General features: G+C 39.2%; 2 protein-coding genes across 8 annotated transcripts; both read right to left on the bottom strand.

The window, feature by feature from the left end:
• Positions 1-243: 243 nt before the first annotated feature.
• LOC140850913 (glycine-rich RNA-binding protein RZ1C-like) lies at positions 244-8,544 on the bottom strand. Of its 6 annotated transcripts, none has more exons than XM_073259935.1 (3): positions 8,398-8,544; positions 8,083-8,211; positions 244-1,301 (listed from the first exon to the last, which is right to left on the bottom strand). In XM_073259935.1, exons 2-3 carry the CDS (start codon positions 8,191-8,193, stop codon positions 513-515), a joined length of 900 nt encoding a protein of 299 aa, XP_073116036.1. In that variant the 5' UTR covers positions 8,194-8,211; positions 8,398-8,544; the 3' UTR covers positions 244-512. The 6 variants fall into 6 exon arrangements, with proteins under 6 accessions (XP_073116036.1, XP_073116039.1, XP_073116038.1 ...); XM_073259938.1 differs by having other exon boundaries at positions 8,083-8,193; positions 8,398-8,518; XM_073259937.1 differs by having other exon boundaries at positions 8,083-8,193; positions 8,287-8,443.
• Positions 8,545-9,495: 951 nt separating this feature from the next.
• Positions 9,496-15,637, bottom strand: LOC140858635 (protein SEEDLING PLASTID DEVELOPMENT 1-like). Of its 2 annotated transcripts, XM_073259932.1 has the most exons (10): positions 14,948-15,637; positions 14,531-14,745; positions 13,504-13,654; positions 13,159-13,350; positions 12,457-12,619; positions 11,873-12,111; positions 10,889-11,065; positions 10,639-10,803; positions 10,021-10,310; positions 9,496-9,727 (listed from the first exon to the last, which is right to left on the bottom strand). In XM_073259932.1, the coding sequence occupies exons 1-10, from the start codon at positions 15,392-15,394 to the stop codon at positions 9,703-9,705; spliced, it is 2,064 nt and encodes a 687-aa protein (XP_073116033.1). In that variant the 5' UTR covers positions 15,395-15,637; the 3' UTR covers positions 9,496-9,702. The 2 variants fall into 2 exon arrangements, with proteins under 2 accessions (XP_073116033.1, XP_073116034.1); XM_073259933.1 differs by lacking the exons at positions 9,496-9,727; positions 10,021-10,310; positions 10,639-10,803; positions 10,889-11,065 and adding an exon at positions 11,198-11,544 and having other exon boundaries at positions 14,948-15,636.
• Between the last annotated feature and the right edge of the window lie 513 nt (positions 15,638-16,150).

Raw genomic sequence — 16,150 nt, 5'->3', positions numbered from 1 at the left:
AAATTAAAATAAAGAAACCCAATGAAAACAGACTTAACCACTACAGTACTGGCACCATTGGTAGGTATATCTTCCCCCCGCCCACCCCACCAAAAGAGAAAAAAAATCGCTGGAAGCATCTCAAACCACCTGAGCTTTGTCATGGCAGAAAGAAGCATCACAAAGATTGGTGAAATTTTCGTCAACTGACAAATACTCACCATAATGCTTGGTACATCTCCAGTAACAGCTACATGAGAAGCCTGAAAGAAACAGATTCTGACAAATTCTCGTAACAGCAGTGAAGGATCATACAGCAACAGAACTCAAGCTCGGTCCAGAGTGAATTCTACTACTGAAAAAGAAAGTTTTGAGTCCTATAAACAAAACAAAATCATTGCATCGGTCCAGAACACATCAAAATGTCACAAGCACAACCATATAACAATAGCCAAAATTCTGTCATCCATAAAAGTTACCCATAGCAATTCAAATGCACCAGGAGTGACTGCCATAACAGCAACCAACATGCATTAGTAGCGATCATCATAGGATGATGGGCGTCCGCCCCTGCTGGGACGATCGTAAGGCCCAGGTCTGTCCCTATAACTACCACCCCCCTCGTTACGTGCAGGTCCACCACTGCCATATCTGTCACTGCCACCACCCCTTGGTCCATATCGGTCATAGCTGCTGCCACCCCGTGGTCCGTCCCTATCATACCCTCTTTCCTTGCCATATCCATTTTGAGGGTAACGATCTGGCCCCACAGCATATCTATCACCATAAATTCGATCACCAGCAGGTGGATATCGATCATTGGCATAGCGATCGCGAACACCACCATACCTACTGTCCCTGTCAAGACGGTCGCGGTCCCCATAACGGCCTCCATCATAACGATCATCCATGTAACGGTCGTGATAGCGGTCTGGCCCTCCAAAACGCTCCCCACGCCCACCACCCCCACCAAACCTGGAACGAGAAGAGAATCTTCCACCACCACCTCCAGCCGAAGGGCATTCACGGGCCCAGTGTCCTGGACGCCCACACTTGAAGCAATCACCATGCCCTACGGGTGGCGTGCCATCTCCTCCACTACCACGATAGCCCCCTCTGCCACCTGATGAGTAGTTCCCACCACCATAACCATAGGCAGTGTCATCTGAAGTCATCTTAGGCTGGGCCTTGTTCACTGAAATGACCCGACCATCTAACTCTTGGTTATGCATCTCTCTGATGGCATCCTCCACAGCGCGTGGCTCAGCAAATGTCACAAATCCAAATCCACGGGGGCGGCCAGTGTCTCTCTCTAGCATAACCTACACATGGCAAGAATGCTAAGAAAAGTGACTGCTGACAAATGAAATAAGCAGAAATGCATAAATTAAAATCTTGCACCACAAATTGTTTTCATGTAGTTTAATGTCATGTGTTTGTACACCTGATGGTCACAAACAATGTTGTGGAACTTGGGCAGGAGACACGTCAAAACAGATAGAAGATCATAAGCAAAGCAATTTGGAATAGTAAAAAAACCTAGAACACAAAAAAAAAAAAAAAAAAAGGAAAAGGGAAAAAAACAATACAAATCATGTGCTAGGATGCATTTGATCTCTTATAACAAAGACAAATGCAAGTTCCCAAGGCAAACTTCCACCGATCAGAAAATCTTTCTCAATAAAATGCCATCATGCAGTGTAGTATATCAGAAAATCTTGATGGAGATCTCACTCCTGAATCAGTAAGCATTTATGACTTATTGAACTAGATGTCCTCCATGGACAATCCTTGCTTAAAGTTTGAATAATATCTTTACATTTGTTTTTAAGCAATCAGACATCAAAAATTCAAGGCAACAGAAGACTACAGATAACAGCATTATTAACCCAACAGCAGCTTAAAAAAGGGAGCAGATTTCTCAGCCTGCCTATCATGATGGAATTGTGTTTGGTAAAGACAGGGCCCAAAATGTTAAAATTTCAAGATCAGCACATCTGCAGGTCCACTGACCTCAAACCTGTGATGCCCAATCCAACAACAGCCACATGCCTACTACTGAACAAAGTAACTAAAGATACACCACAATCAAGTGCATGATCTCCTTGATCTTTGACTACTGTATGGACTGCTGACAACCTATGCTATAAGACTGCTGACATCTAACATCTAAATGTTTACAATCACAGAAACTTTTAAGTAATTGCATTAGCAGAAACACGAATGACAGCCAAGTGTACCGAATAAAAACATCAACTACCATGCCACAATGCAGCAGGTGTCATGGCAGATGGAACAAATGGTATAGAGCAGAACTTGGCTGAATTAATGTTATAGACAATCGAAGGTTTAGAAAGGTTGATCTTATGATTATGATTAATATGCTAGATCAAGCATACACAGATGCTTTCGACACCCTGTGGACTTAATTTAAAATTTCAAATTACAAGGAAACTGGAAGGTAGGACCAGGGAAGTTAAGACAAGCACTTCAAAACAATTGATATTGAAGGATCCGGACTCAGCCATGAAAGATTTATAAAGAAGCAGCCTTAATATCCACCTCCAAAATATATTGGAGAATAAATCTACACTTTGTATTGGTTATCTTGTAGATGACCTCACCAATGTAATAGGCTGGCAATCTATCAGAAGTATTAAGTTTTCAAAGTTTAATCTATGAACCTAATTTAGAATATAATAATGACAACAGAAGGAAAATGTTACCATAATGATATGCTGCCATAATGATCTTATGTTTTGTGGTTGGATAAAAACAGAAAGTGCCTTCCTGATCTATAGAAACTAAGAAGAAGAAACTAAAAACCGAGCACCCAATACATAATCACAAAGCCTCCCAAAAATCTAAATGCAAAAAACTTAAATAAACAACATGTATGGAATAAGTTAAACCTTTTTTTTATTTTCTCATAACTTTGCTTCAAGGGTAACATATATCCTTCCTCAGATTCTAAATTCTTGGTTCAGAACAAAATCTTACAGTCAGCCAATCCTAATGAATTATTACAGACACACGCACGCATGCACGCGCACGTGCGCACACAGAGAGATAGAATGGAGAGAACACGCAAATCTGAAGTGAACTCCTCTATTAAACTACCCAAACTAAAAGGAGTTGCGTATCAAATTTAAAAAAATGAGCCACTAAGTTCTTGCTTGCCTTCCAGGTTTACAGCAAAATTGTCCGCTAATCACCCCCCACCCCACCCCACCCCCCCATGATTTGCAGTTAACATGAACAGAATAGTATTTCTGAACTCCATAGCTTTGAAGATTTATAGGCAAACTAGGATAGATTTTACATGCAAAAAAGGAGATGCCTTTGAACAATGGAAAACTATGCAACCCCAGCTTTCAAAAAAAAAAAAGGAACAGCAGATGATTATGATGGTTTGGTAATTTTCTTCATAAGACTTAGACTAGCATGATATACTTGTGAGGTGGAGTGCATTTATTCAGAGAGAAAAATGTGGAACACAATTTAGGATGGGCTTAAAACGAAAAAACCCACTAATATTTATTATGATTCCAGAGTAACAATTATACCACTTTTATGCATCTAACAGCCTATATCAGTTGAAATTGAAAAGTAAAACATCAAAATCTTGACAAACCTGTTTTCAATATTATTGCAACAATAGAAGTACAAAATCATGTCGGAAAATCTAGATTGGACTGAAACATCTAATCATCAAAACATTGTTAGAAACAAGATCCACAGAATCAGTATTGGAAGCCATATGTATGGCACAATATGCATCCCATACCAAGACGAGCTTCTACAACTTTTTCCTCACTCCCACTCATCGTATCACCTGAAATTGGGTGATACAGGTTGGTATTAGGCAATATGGGACAATTTCGCTCAGTTTGGACCATTACAGGCCAATTCAACTCATATACTGAATCAAACTAATATGGGGTTGGAGAGATCAGTACTGGACCAATATGGACAAATATGTATATGGTACCAAGACCTTGGTTAGAAATATGAAATCACAAAATGATACTCAACTAATATATCCAAATGCAAAATAATAAGTACAAAACAAATTGTGAACTTTTCTTACAGCAATTTAAGTCAATAAACCATCACTTGGACACTAATACATAAGGCAGAAGTTACACAATCATGATTCATAAGAATACCTCCCCAAATGAGCAACAATCAACAAGTGGTAAGACAAAATGCCTGTATATGGTAGCATAAACGCCGTGCTGAACATCATTTTCTTCCATTTGCCCTAGATGTTTAGCATAATTCAAACCAAGATATGTCGCACCCATATTGTACCAATGAAACATTGGATACGTCGTACCCATATTGTACCAATGAAACATTGGTATGGTACCGAGATTCAGTACTACATATGAGTCAAATCAGTCCATACTGGCTTGAACCAAGCAGAACCATCCTGCAACAACCAGTACCACCTGATTTCAAGAAGTACAATGGCTAGGAGTGAGAAAAGTAGTGGGAGCTTGCAGCATAGGGTGTGGACCATACCAACATACCATTAATAGAGAAATGAGAAATCTGAGAGAACTAGGCAAAAAGAAATGAGAAGTAAATGAAAAAAATTAATAGAGAAATGAGAAATCTGAGAAACCTAGGAAAAAAAAAAAGAACTTGTGTAGGGAACAAAATGAGGGGGAAAAGGATCTGCTCATAAAGTGAATCAATGCATGGATGGCATCTGGAAACAAATGGTCACTTCACAACTTGTCATCGTTGACCTTAAAAACTGATAGTTCACACTTCAGACTGAAAATAAAAATTATGAAGTAATTATTTAAGCAAGGTTCTCTTATTTATCAAAAATAAAGGGGTGAGATTTACAGTGAAGAACTAATTATAGTACTTGAAGTAATTATATAGCCATAAGTTGCCAGGATTAAAAAGGAAGAAAGGTCTAATGCAATAGTTAGCTCATAATCAATCTGATTATTCATAACCATGAATGTCAATTACCTGAATGATGAAAAACAGATAAATAATACACTTTTGATGCCGCCATAAAGCACACTCAATTGAGTCCCAGGTTCCCAATAAACATTTAGACATTTCTAACTGATATGATCTCTACTCCAAAGCCACACGCTACCTTGACAGGTCCCGCCAACGTTTATAGAATGTAGTATATTATTCATCAGATGGCATGAATTATATTCAGCTCAAATTCCAGATGAGGTAGTTGTATCATTGTCATAACTTATACACGAAATATCAACAGGAATCACAAATTGCAAATTCCCAAGACACTTTATTATGAACCCAACCCATCATGATATCAACTAACAAACTTTACCAACATATTGCCACCCTTTATCACTGATGCATTCATTCCACCAGGCAATAAAATCCCATATCTCATTAGAGCTGCATATAGTCATAAATTATTAGTAAAGACTACTCATGTGCCGGTCACCTGCCATTAGCTCAACCACATTACCAAAAATTACACTTCTAATTCTCATCATGGTAGTCGTGCTACTGCCACTCAAATTCTAATACTGATCATAGTTCTGTGAAGGCAAGGATGCCAAGTGAAGTTGACAGGGAAAATTTCCAAAAAGAACTTTTATCTATTAACCTGAGATTCAAGAAGCTTTAAAGAAGTCAATCAGATCTTTCGATTACAAACCATGTTGAAAAGCGAACAAGTCATATCATTAAGGCTACAAGACTGAAGTAACCTCTTCATCGAATGAAGCCTCCAATATTGCCCAAACTACTACAAGCAAATAACTATCAGCCAATGCTATGACAAGCATGGCCATGGGCTATTGACACATGATGTGCATTTTCAAGATGATGGTTCTAATAGGCAAATTTACAAACTCAAGAACCAGTAAAACTGCAAAATATTTTCATTCATCTGGTACAAACTGACTATCTAGCAGATCAGCAGAATAACTCCAGGTGTATCGATCATAGACCTCATCATAGAGCTGGCATTCCACGTCAACTGTGCTCCACTACCAACAGATGCAAGCATAAGAACAGTCGCAATAAGTACTTACCGAAACTAGATGACCTAGAAAAGGTGTGCAAGGAGCAATCACAACATGGCCTATCTCTGAGCATGCGACAACAGTTCAGATAATATTGGTCTCAAAATCCTTATGCAGATAATTCAATGAAACACCGAATTCTACTTTGGATATCACCAACCAAGCAGCATACTGCTCTACCATACCAGTTATGCAGTAGCCATAAAGGAAAGGCAAAAAAAAAATTATAACCATGCATAAGACACTGTAGTATCGAATAGCAGCAGAACTTTTAAGTATAGTACCAAACATTAGGCAACCAGCATTTGGAATAGACGTGCTGTAATATCAGCTTGCCAAATCAACCACAATTCACAAGTCTTGCAGCAATGAAGCTCTCTGCATCTAGTGCCCTTGGCAAATGAAAAAAAAAGTAGCAGCATAAAATTACTGCTACCTACAGGTTATCGCTAACATACATAAGAAGACATTCCCAAATTGAGCTGATCACTAGCACTGAGAACAACTAAATAAGCATGACCACAATGAGTTTCTTCAGCAAAAACAGAGATTAGCAAACAAGATTTCTTGAGTTGGTACTGAGCTCTGCGGAGCCAACATCACAGATTAATCAGACCAGGAAAACTTAACAACTCATTTGGAAAGTGCTGCATAACCCTTGATGCTGATCCTGAAGATAAGTGAGATATAAACATCCTAGGCAATGGCATCTTGGGTACACTGCTCTTCCCTCCCAAAGGAGATATGGTTAAAGGGGACACCTTATTACGAAACAAACAATTTGGACAGAAACTGTTACGAATCCCACTGCACGTGTTGACAAAACAAACCAGTTGACCATGAACTTCTCATGCAAGTCAAACATAGAAGGCCAATAGTCTCGGGCATACAAAATTTTATCATTATGTTCAGTGCTATAAATAGTTCAGTTATCAATATGATGTAACTGCATATATGGTCTCTGTGAATATGTTCAGCAACAAACAATAGCATGGCACAAAATAGCTCTTTCAGACCACAGGAAAGAAAAAGGAAGGATTTCAGATAATCCTTGATCCAGACCAGGTCCCGTTTATCAACAGACAACTAATCCTCAACAGAACTGCCTTGGCCAGAAGAAAAATAACTTATATTTACGTTATGGTGGATCCTTGAAGCTGAACTAATGATGGTTGACTCACACAGGGAAAGGTCAACTGCTTCCAGCTTAACCGGAACCATGTAGAATTAGCAGGTAACCGACTTTCTGCCTCATGTAGACTTGCATTCAGCATATCTAAAGGTGGTGAACATGATCTTTTGTGCATACTGGCCATATTGAGACCCTCCGTTTCTTATCACACATCGTTGATCAATTGAGAACAGCCTCCGGGAATTTGATGCAAGTTAACAGGCCAAGAATGTGTCACAATATCCATCTAAGGTGCCCCAAGTGATCATAACCAGATTCCAAAATAAAGGAAGAAAGAGAAAAAGAAAAAGAAGAATCAATAATCAGCCACAATGACGGATAAAAAAGAAAAATAAATTTGCATAAACGACATAAGCAAAATCACTCTATTACACTAAACAGCCTGTAAAATTCGCATTCCTTTCAGAAGCGTACCATCACTTTTGCAAAATCACATACATGATCACTTCTACTTCAAAAAAGAAAAAAGAAAAAGAAGAAGAAAAGCTTGTGCGACTGCAGTTTATGAACTTCATACGTTCCTGTTGATAATCAAAACCTTTAGCATTACCTAGATTTTACCAATTTAACAAACAGAACTAAAAGCAGTTCAATCGCTCGAGGAATCTTATGTCAACATAACAGAATAAGATAGTCAGCTTTTTGAGATAGTTCAGCAGACAACGCAATATCCGGTTCCCTAATTGCTTTTCTTTCTCAAAAATCTCAATGACACTATCAATGGGCAATTAAACCAACATGAGGTTTTCTTTTTATCTTACATGCCTAAAAAAATAAGAATATCTTTTATAAAATTACATAAGAATCACACACAATCCAAAATAAATGCGGACTGGGTGAAGGGAAAAGATCGAGAGATGGGGTGTCAGGCCAAACCTGGGCCTCGAGAACCTTGCCGAAGCGGCCGAACTCCTGCTCCAGCCGCCGCTCCCCGGTCTCCCATGACAGGCCTCCCACAAAGATACGACTCTCTTCCTTGTGCGACATCTTCAAAATAAAACCCTCCTGAGATGGATCCAAAAAACAAAAAAAACCTAAAAATCCGCCAAAAATAAAAAACTACAGTCAAAATCTTCCAACCTCTCTCCCCCTTCACCGCTGATGCTCGGTAGCCATGGAGAAGGATCGAAGGATAGAGTGCCAGAGAGAGAGAGAGAGAGGAGTGGGGACTGGAGGGGGCGGAAAACCTACCGCGAGGAAGAAGGACCGGATGCGGAAACCCTAGGGCTTAGTCGGCTCGGCCCCTATGAATTTAATAATATTCGTGAAGGAGGGGAAGCTGGTAGACTGACTCACAGTCCATGGTTAGGTTAAATTGTGCCCAAAAGCAACTCGTTTGATGATGATCTTTGGACGTGACCCTCGGCGGGGCATCGAGTGTGGCCTGGACGGGCCCGGTCGGGTCTGCTGCGGTTTACAAGCTTAGGTTGATGTACTAACGCGACCCCTTGGAGAATTTATTAGCGTTCTTTGTTGCGTGAGTTGGACTGTTTCATTGTGTCCCGTCACGTAACTTTTGTCGTACGTTTGTGCAACTATATTCGCTTTTGAGAGATTTTTCTTGCCACGAATTTAATTTAAAAAGATTTAAAAATAAATATGCACTCGCACTGGCACAGCACATCCGGTCATATTCTCCGGTTCGTATGGGTGGTTGAACTCTTGTATGCATGACTCAAGCTTCACCGAGACCCTCAAGCTCAAGGTAGATGCAACATGAGTAACATCCCAGTGTCGGACATTGCATATGTAAAGATGACAATTGCGCCGGATCAGATCAATATAGATTTATTAATTTAAATTAAATTTATTTATTAAATAAATCAAATATTTATATTTTAATATAATTTATTTTTTAAATAAATAATCTGATCTGATTTATTTAATTTATTTATTAAATAAATAAAATAAAATTAAATAAATTAAATAAATCAGAAAAAAATTAAATAAATTTTAAATATATTAAATAATTAAATAGATTAAATAAATTAAACAAATTATCTGAATATTAAATGAATTAAACTGATTAAATAGATCAGATATTTAAAATTTAATTTAAATTAATAATTTAAATTTATTTAATTTAAATTTAAATTTATTTATAATGATTTGAACATAGATTAGATCGATGAGTTGGAACATATTTTTCCGGTCTTGCGTGTATACCGCTACATGAGAAGCTTCTCAAGCGTGAACTGTTGACCAAGGTCATGATGACCAGTCTGCTTGTCTCCCTCAAATAATAGCGCTGGGAAACAAATATGGCGCCAACCACTCGACGCACAGGCCTTCTTGCGAGGCAAATCTTCCCTGTGGCTGTGGGTACAGGTGGGCTCTTATAGCAGACATATGGATGCGACTTATACAGGGTTTAGAGAAGGTAACCAGGTCTCAATGAAAACATTAACAGCACAAAGTTTGTACCCACCAAAAAAAAAAAAGAAAACATAACAGAATAATTCATCCAATTGCTGAAGATGAATGATATGCATTTCATCAATTCTTCCATAGGTGCAAAAACCTGCAGATGCATCACCACCGGTGTTCAGACTTCTCAAACTTCCAGACGCAAACAAACAGAAGAAAGAAGCATTAATACCAGCTTGTACATTCAGCTACGACATGACCCGAACTCACAATGAAGAGGAAAGCACCATGGAGGAGCTATTTTTATTTTAAAAAATGGCATGAATTGCATCCAGAGATGTACTCGGATTAGAGAATGAGCATCATAATTTACATTTCTGTACATGATGTGGTACAACTAATTACTGGATCTTAATTGCATTATTGTGGGAATTCTGAGTCACTTACTCAGGTAAAAGGGGCAGGCGAGAAACACTGGCACCCCTGTGCCCACTAGATGATGAATTTAAACCCACTTGCTTCCATGAATGCGATCCACGAATAGATGAATTTTTCTTGTCGAGCCTCATGGGAAGAATCTGCAGCCTGGAGTTCAACTCTGTACCTGTTTTCTCTGCAGCAAGCTGGTAGCTCTCCACGAGCTCCAGCTGACGGGCAATTATCTCTGAGCATCTAGGCAAGAGTTCCACAGGTTCCCTACCAGGAATTACAATATACTCGATAGCCAGTCGAACCTCCTGTGGAAAGCAATTCTTAAGTACCTAGATCATTGGAGTCAAAATAATTGCAAGAAACAATATATTATTGGGCAACTGAAATGAAACAAAAGATGCAGAGATTATTCAGAAAGTTCTCTCACAAATGAAACTAGTGAGATATGCAATGCAAAATTCCTCTGGATAAACATTGCTGGGGAGTGTAACCATAATTCTAGTTCCTACCCCCACCCCCAACCGGGGGGAGTGTACGCGGGGGTGTGGGGGCAGGTGGAAACACCAATGCAGGATGAGTTCTCAATTGTTCAGATGGGAGACTCATATAATAGAAGGATTCAGAGAAGTGCACCTCCAAGGCATCAATTTCCTCCAAGGACGGTTTTCTTCTAGGTGCATCATCTTCAATTTCAATATCTTTTGCCAAATGATTTACCGAGGCATTTGATAAAGATCCAATGGTATCCATCCCTAGAATCATTTTTACTGCCTTTACAATTTGTGCCATAGTATTTGTCTGCAAGTTAAAATACACAAGGCAGCATAATTGAAAAACTTGTAATTCAGAAAAAGCATGTTTTTAAAAAAATGATAAATCTTACCTTGATAACAAATACTGGCAACTGGTGGTATTTCGCAACACTACGGATCCAAGGATTCTGCTTCAATTCAGAACTTGATGCAAGAATTGCATTTGCAGCACCGATATCATCAGTTACAGCTATTTCATTCTCGAAACCCATTATTTTTGCAACTTGCAGTAGATCAGCTTCCAAGATCTAACAGAGAACCAACCAAGAAAACTATTGTTTCAATCATTTAAATTTTTCCATCCAATTCTGTGCTGAAGTCACTTCTTTATTTATATTTTATATGCAGAAATTTCAGTTTTTTTTTTAAAAAAAAAAAGCATATGGAATGAATAGATGGGGAAGATGTACAAGGATATATCATATGAACTAACAGTGAAACTGATAAGAAGGGTCTGCACTTCAGAATATTATGAACTATAGCACGCCTGTGACACAAAAGGGGGTACATATTCTACCCACATTTAAACAACAACAAAAAGAATATTATAATTTCTTTGATACAGAGAATACTCATGTACTGAAATACTGTAGAGATGAGGATGGCGAAGTTGATGCTAGCAAGAATTAAGAACAATCAAGTTTTATTGAAGCTATGACTCACATTGAGCTTAAGTCCAGAAAGAGAAGAGGAACAGGATGGTGGTGGTCATGAATTCACGAAGTGCCTGAAGACCGAAATATATATACTAATAAATGGAACAAAATTGAACTAACACTGTCTAGACAAGGTTACATTTCTAAATGTATATTAATAGAGGATAATGCCTGCTTCTGGGAATATCAGGCCATGTATTACCTCATTTTCCTTGAAAGAGACTAAGGAAAATAGGACTAGAGAAAAATGGGGGGCAAAAAAACAGCCCCTTAAAAGACATTACCACAGTTCAGAAAGAAATACTCAAAGCAAATCATAGCATAGAGAAGCAAACATGCATATACGTTTATAGAACTTGCATTACCATTTCACATCATAAAGCGGAATTCAGTATATACCTGGTAACTATACACATGCACAGGTGATCTCCTTGAGAAAGATGCCTTATTTTTGCCTTTCTTGGTATAAATAGCAGTACTATCATAATTGTCTTGATGAGGCACCGTCCCAGTATTCACATCATTTGTGCAGCTAATGGAAGATTCTTGTTCATGAGATTTCTCAAGTATTGGAACAGAATTTGTTGAATTGCTAGATTTGAAATCCACCTTACGTACTTCAAACAGAGGAGACTTACCTGCTTCCAGAGAAACAACATCTGACATGAAGAGTCTGATTGGACAAATAAATTGAAATTTTGTGCTTTCCAGTACTCTAATGCACAGATGATGCTCAAACAGGGGTTGCAGTTCTAACAGATAAGATCTTCACACATGAAATGCATGTCAGAGAAAGCAAGGATGACTTGATTAAAGAGAGCAGACAGAGTTGGATGCAGGTTTGCAAGTCAGGATTATAGAGAGATGAGAGTGAAAACTGGAATTTCTTCAAAGAGAAGAGTTTGTTGGTTGTCAGGCATATTTTTCACCATCCAATTTTGACCTTTTGTTTCATAAAAATAGTATAGATGAAGGTAATCTACCTGCCAGAATAGCATCTACAGTAGCTTCTAATTTGTGATGAACTCGGCACTCAGTCTTGGATATCATCTCCACAGCACAAGTAAATGTAGGAGGTCCTTTCCTCTCAAGTATTGTTTTCTGTACTTTCCTTTTTCTGGCCTCATCATCACCAAGTGTAACACTCTGCATTTATATATATTTCAAACAACTAATAATTAGACAATTTGGTTTACATCACTCTGATTTTATGATTTATGACAGGAAATAAGATGCCATGGATTGGTCAAATTTTTTAGTTTAATGTGACTCAAACTGGGGAGAAAAAGAAAATCTTGTACTCGGTCATTAGGTTGACGCTTCAATATAACAGAAGCATGCTTAACTGAGAGGTTTGTTTTTATAAGAAATAACTATTTGATCTACTCAGACAGTGATCATCCAAGTAATTTCACTTTTATCCATAATTTATTTCCAATAGAAAACTTCTCAGACTAATCAACAACTATTACAAGTTTACAACAATCTCCATTCTCCAACTTAATCATGATTAAGGAGATTTATTGTTTCTGAATAAAAACAAAAAAAAATGTACTACCTCTCAGTCAGAGATTATCACCAAGAAATTGAGCCTTCTACTAATATTAGACATGAAGATGACCAAGGTTTCAGCCCCTAATTTCACAACAACACAAGATACAAAATTCAGAAAGATAGCTTGTTACCTCTATCCCACCAACAAGCGTCTGCAGACAAGGATTTTTTATTATGCTCTCAATTGTTACTCCATGTGCTGTTCCAACAAGCTGGACGCCTCTTTGAGCGATAGTGCTGGCTGCCATTGCTTCAAGTTCTGTTCCAATTTCATCAATTATAATGACTTCTGGCATGTGATTTTCAACTGCTTCTATCATGACCTACAGAGGCATTGAAAACTTCTGAGACCATAATATAAAGAAACAAAAATATACAAAATATCTTATGAGGTGTCTTTTATTGTATAACACCTTGAAAATGTAGATACTGAGTGATTCATTAATGAGGATCAAAGTATGAGATTAATGATTTACACTGTGCTGCATGTTGACATTGGGAACTTGCATTCTCCTAGCACGCCCGATTCCCGAGTGAGGTACATCCCCATCTCCTCCAATTTCGTTTGATGTGTCTACTACCACAACACGTTTCATGTGCTCATCTGCTAGCACTCTAGCTATTTCCCTGTATCAAAAGAACATTTCAGCAAGGCCAAATTTTGAAAATCAAGAAGATGACCAATTATTTGTATCTGTCTTCTACGTGAACCAACTCTTAACACAAGTTATTGTTTAGAGATCACAGAATAATGTTCAAATCTCAAGTCAAAGTACAGGACAAGATAAAGCTTTATCTGCAGATGATATAATCAGTAGACTACCATTTTCAAAAATAAAAAGGTCTACATCTCGCATGAGAAAACAGATATGAAATTCTGTATTACATGCAAATCTTGTATGATTTTGCATCTGTAAAAAAGTACAGCCAAGTTACATTTTAAAATGACCTAACACTCCATAGTAAATGAACGCTCAGGTATGCAGCAACTCACAGAGATGGTCATTGGTGTTGGAAATCAACCATCTTCAACAGTATATCATGTGATGTACCCAAAAAAAAAAAAAACAGTATATCATGTGCTCAGAATGTATATAACATTGATACTGGACTTGCAACATGTGGTTTTTAGCTCCCCTGGAAAAGAGTTAATTGTCAAGTGCTTTTCCTATAGAACACCATGCATATCCATGAGGAAAGCCCACTAGGGCAAATGCAGCAAAATGTTAGAGACATTGGTTTGTCTAATGCGTGAGATTACTTTTCTAATGCACATACTGCTTGGTATGTGTATAGTTAGAGTCTAATAAAATTGAGCTTTATGACCATCTAAGATCTGATGACATTTAGTTGATTCATATAAAATGAAAAATAAAATAAAGATAATATGATGTTTCCTACTGAAGCGAAACATGGAACGTGAACTTTCGCATGAGGAACATGGTTCCTCCTCCAACTTCTCATAGCAAGGAAGACATGAGAAAAATATGATAAAAGTAATACCTGATCAAGGTCGTCTTGCCAACCCCAGGAGGTCCGATTACCAAAATAGAACCCCCACCCTCAACCAAATCACGTATCGTCTCCGCACTTCCCGATATTGCACGACCCACTCGGCATGTAAGGCCAATTATGTGCATCTTACGATTCCGAATAGCACTAATCCGATGCAAGGAATGATTGATACCAGAGCGGTTGTCATCAGCAAAATCACCAACCTGAAAATAAAATCGATCACATTGAAATCTCGATGTTCTCAACGTTCCACAGAAAATAAAGTACATGCAAATCTCCACGCCATATGAAAATCAAAACGGTGGATCATAAGAAACCATGATCCATTACAATTAATGAGGCAATGCAATGAAACCAAAATGCAACAAAAATAATAATTAATTAATAAAACGCATCGCAGATTACCTTGGAGACGGCATGCCGAAGGTCATCGAGCGCGACAGGCTGCTCTGATATGATCCAATCACCGGACGGGAATCGGGCGATGGGCTTCCTCCCGAGATCCATCACTACCTCGATCAGCTCCCGGATCTCCCCGTGGCGCGCCAGCTCCCGCCGCAGTCTGGGCGGGACCACCTCCAGGAACAGCTGCAACTCGCCGGTGCCGTCCCGTCTCGACTTCGAGGTGGACACCGAATAAGAAGTACTCCACGGGAAGCAGCGATCGCCATCAGGCCGGCGGATTGACGGCGCAGATGGCGCTGGGATGGGGGAGGCGACGGCCTTCCGGGAGCCGGGCAAGCGGTGGAAGGAGGAGCATACGAGGAGGCTGGATGTCTGGGTCTGGAGGTAAGAGAAAGAGGACGAGGCATTGCTGAGGTGAGAAGAAGTGGAACTTAAGGCTTTCAGCATCTCGGAAAAATTCCGATGCGGGACTATATCGGTTTCTATGAGGCCCGTCGGCCGGAGTTGGAGGGTGCTGTTTTATAGTTTCGGTGAGATTTTTGGTCGAACGGGTGGGGGGAAGTGGTAGAGGAATAGAAGGAAGAAAGATTCGGAGGAATCTTTGGGGGAGTCTGGAAAGGGTAGAGAGGCATGAAAGGCGGGCACGCAACAAACCCCTCGGCCCACCCTTGGAAAGCGGGGCCACGCTCGCGCGCAGGCGGGCTGCGGTCCACATGTTGTGGGGAACTTTTCTCTTCGCACAGGAGATGAGATGAGCCAAGGGGAGAGGTCTGAATGGTCCATGGAGTGTTGGATGCGCGACATCTGTTCTGTTTGATAGGTTGATGGGGGACGTGTTTTTTTTTTTTTTTTGGACGGGGGAAGATGGCTGTTGCTTCTTGCGCTGATCAATCGCATTGGACGATGTGCTATGTACTTGGGCAAACTGCACCTTCAATGTTGCGCATACCCAAAGTTGTTTTGGCCCGCAAGGGTGTGGATCAGCTTTAATCTCACGAGTTGACCAAAGGCTATTACATACATCACGACACATGGCATGAAGTTAGGATCTTGGAGCCCTGAGTCACAAGCAAGTGCATGACTATCATCTCGTAAATTCGGTTGCTAGTTAGAGACATTAGTTTACATCCGTGACAGGTTGATTATTTCAAACCTAATTAGGAGAAAAGTTGAAAAATTAGATTTTTGAAAGGATTAATTATT

The sequence above is a fragment of the Elaeis guineensis genome, chromosome 6, assembly GCF_000442705.2.
Source record: "Elaeis guineensis isolate ETL-2024a chromosome 6, EG11, whole genome shotgun sequence".
In the NCBI taxonomy this organism is placed as follows: Eukaryota; Viridiplantae; Streptophyta; class Magnoliopsida; order Arecales; family Arecaceae; genus Elaeis; species Elaeis guineensis.
This window is presented reverse-complemented; position numbering and strand designations above follow the sequence as displayed.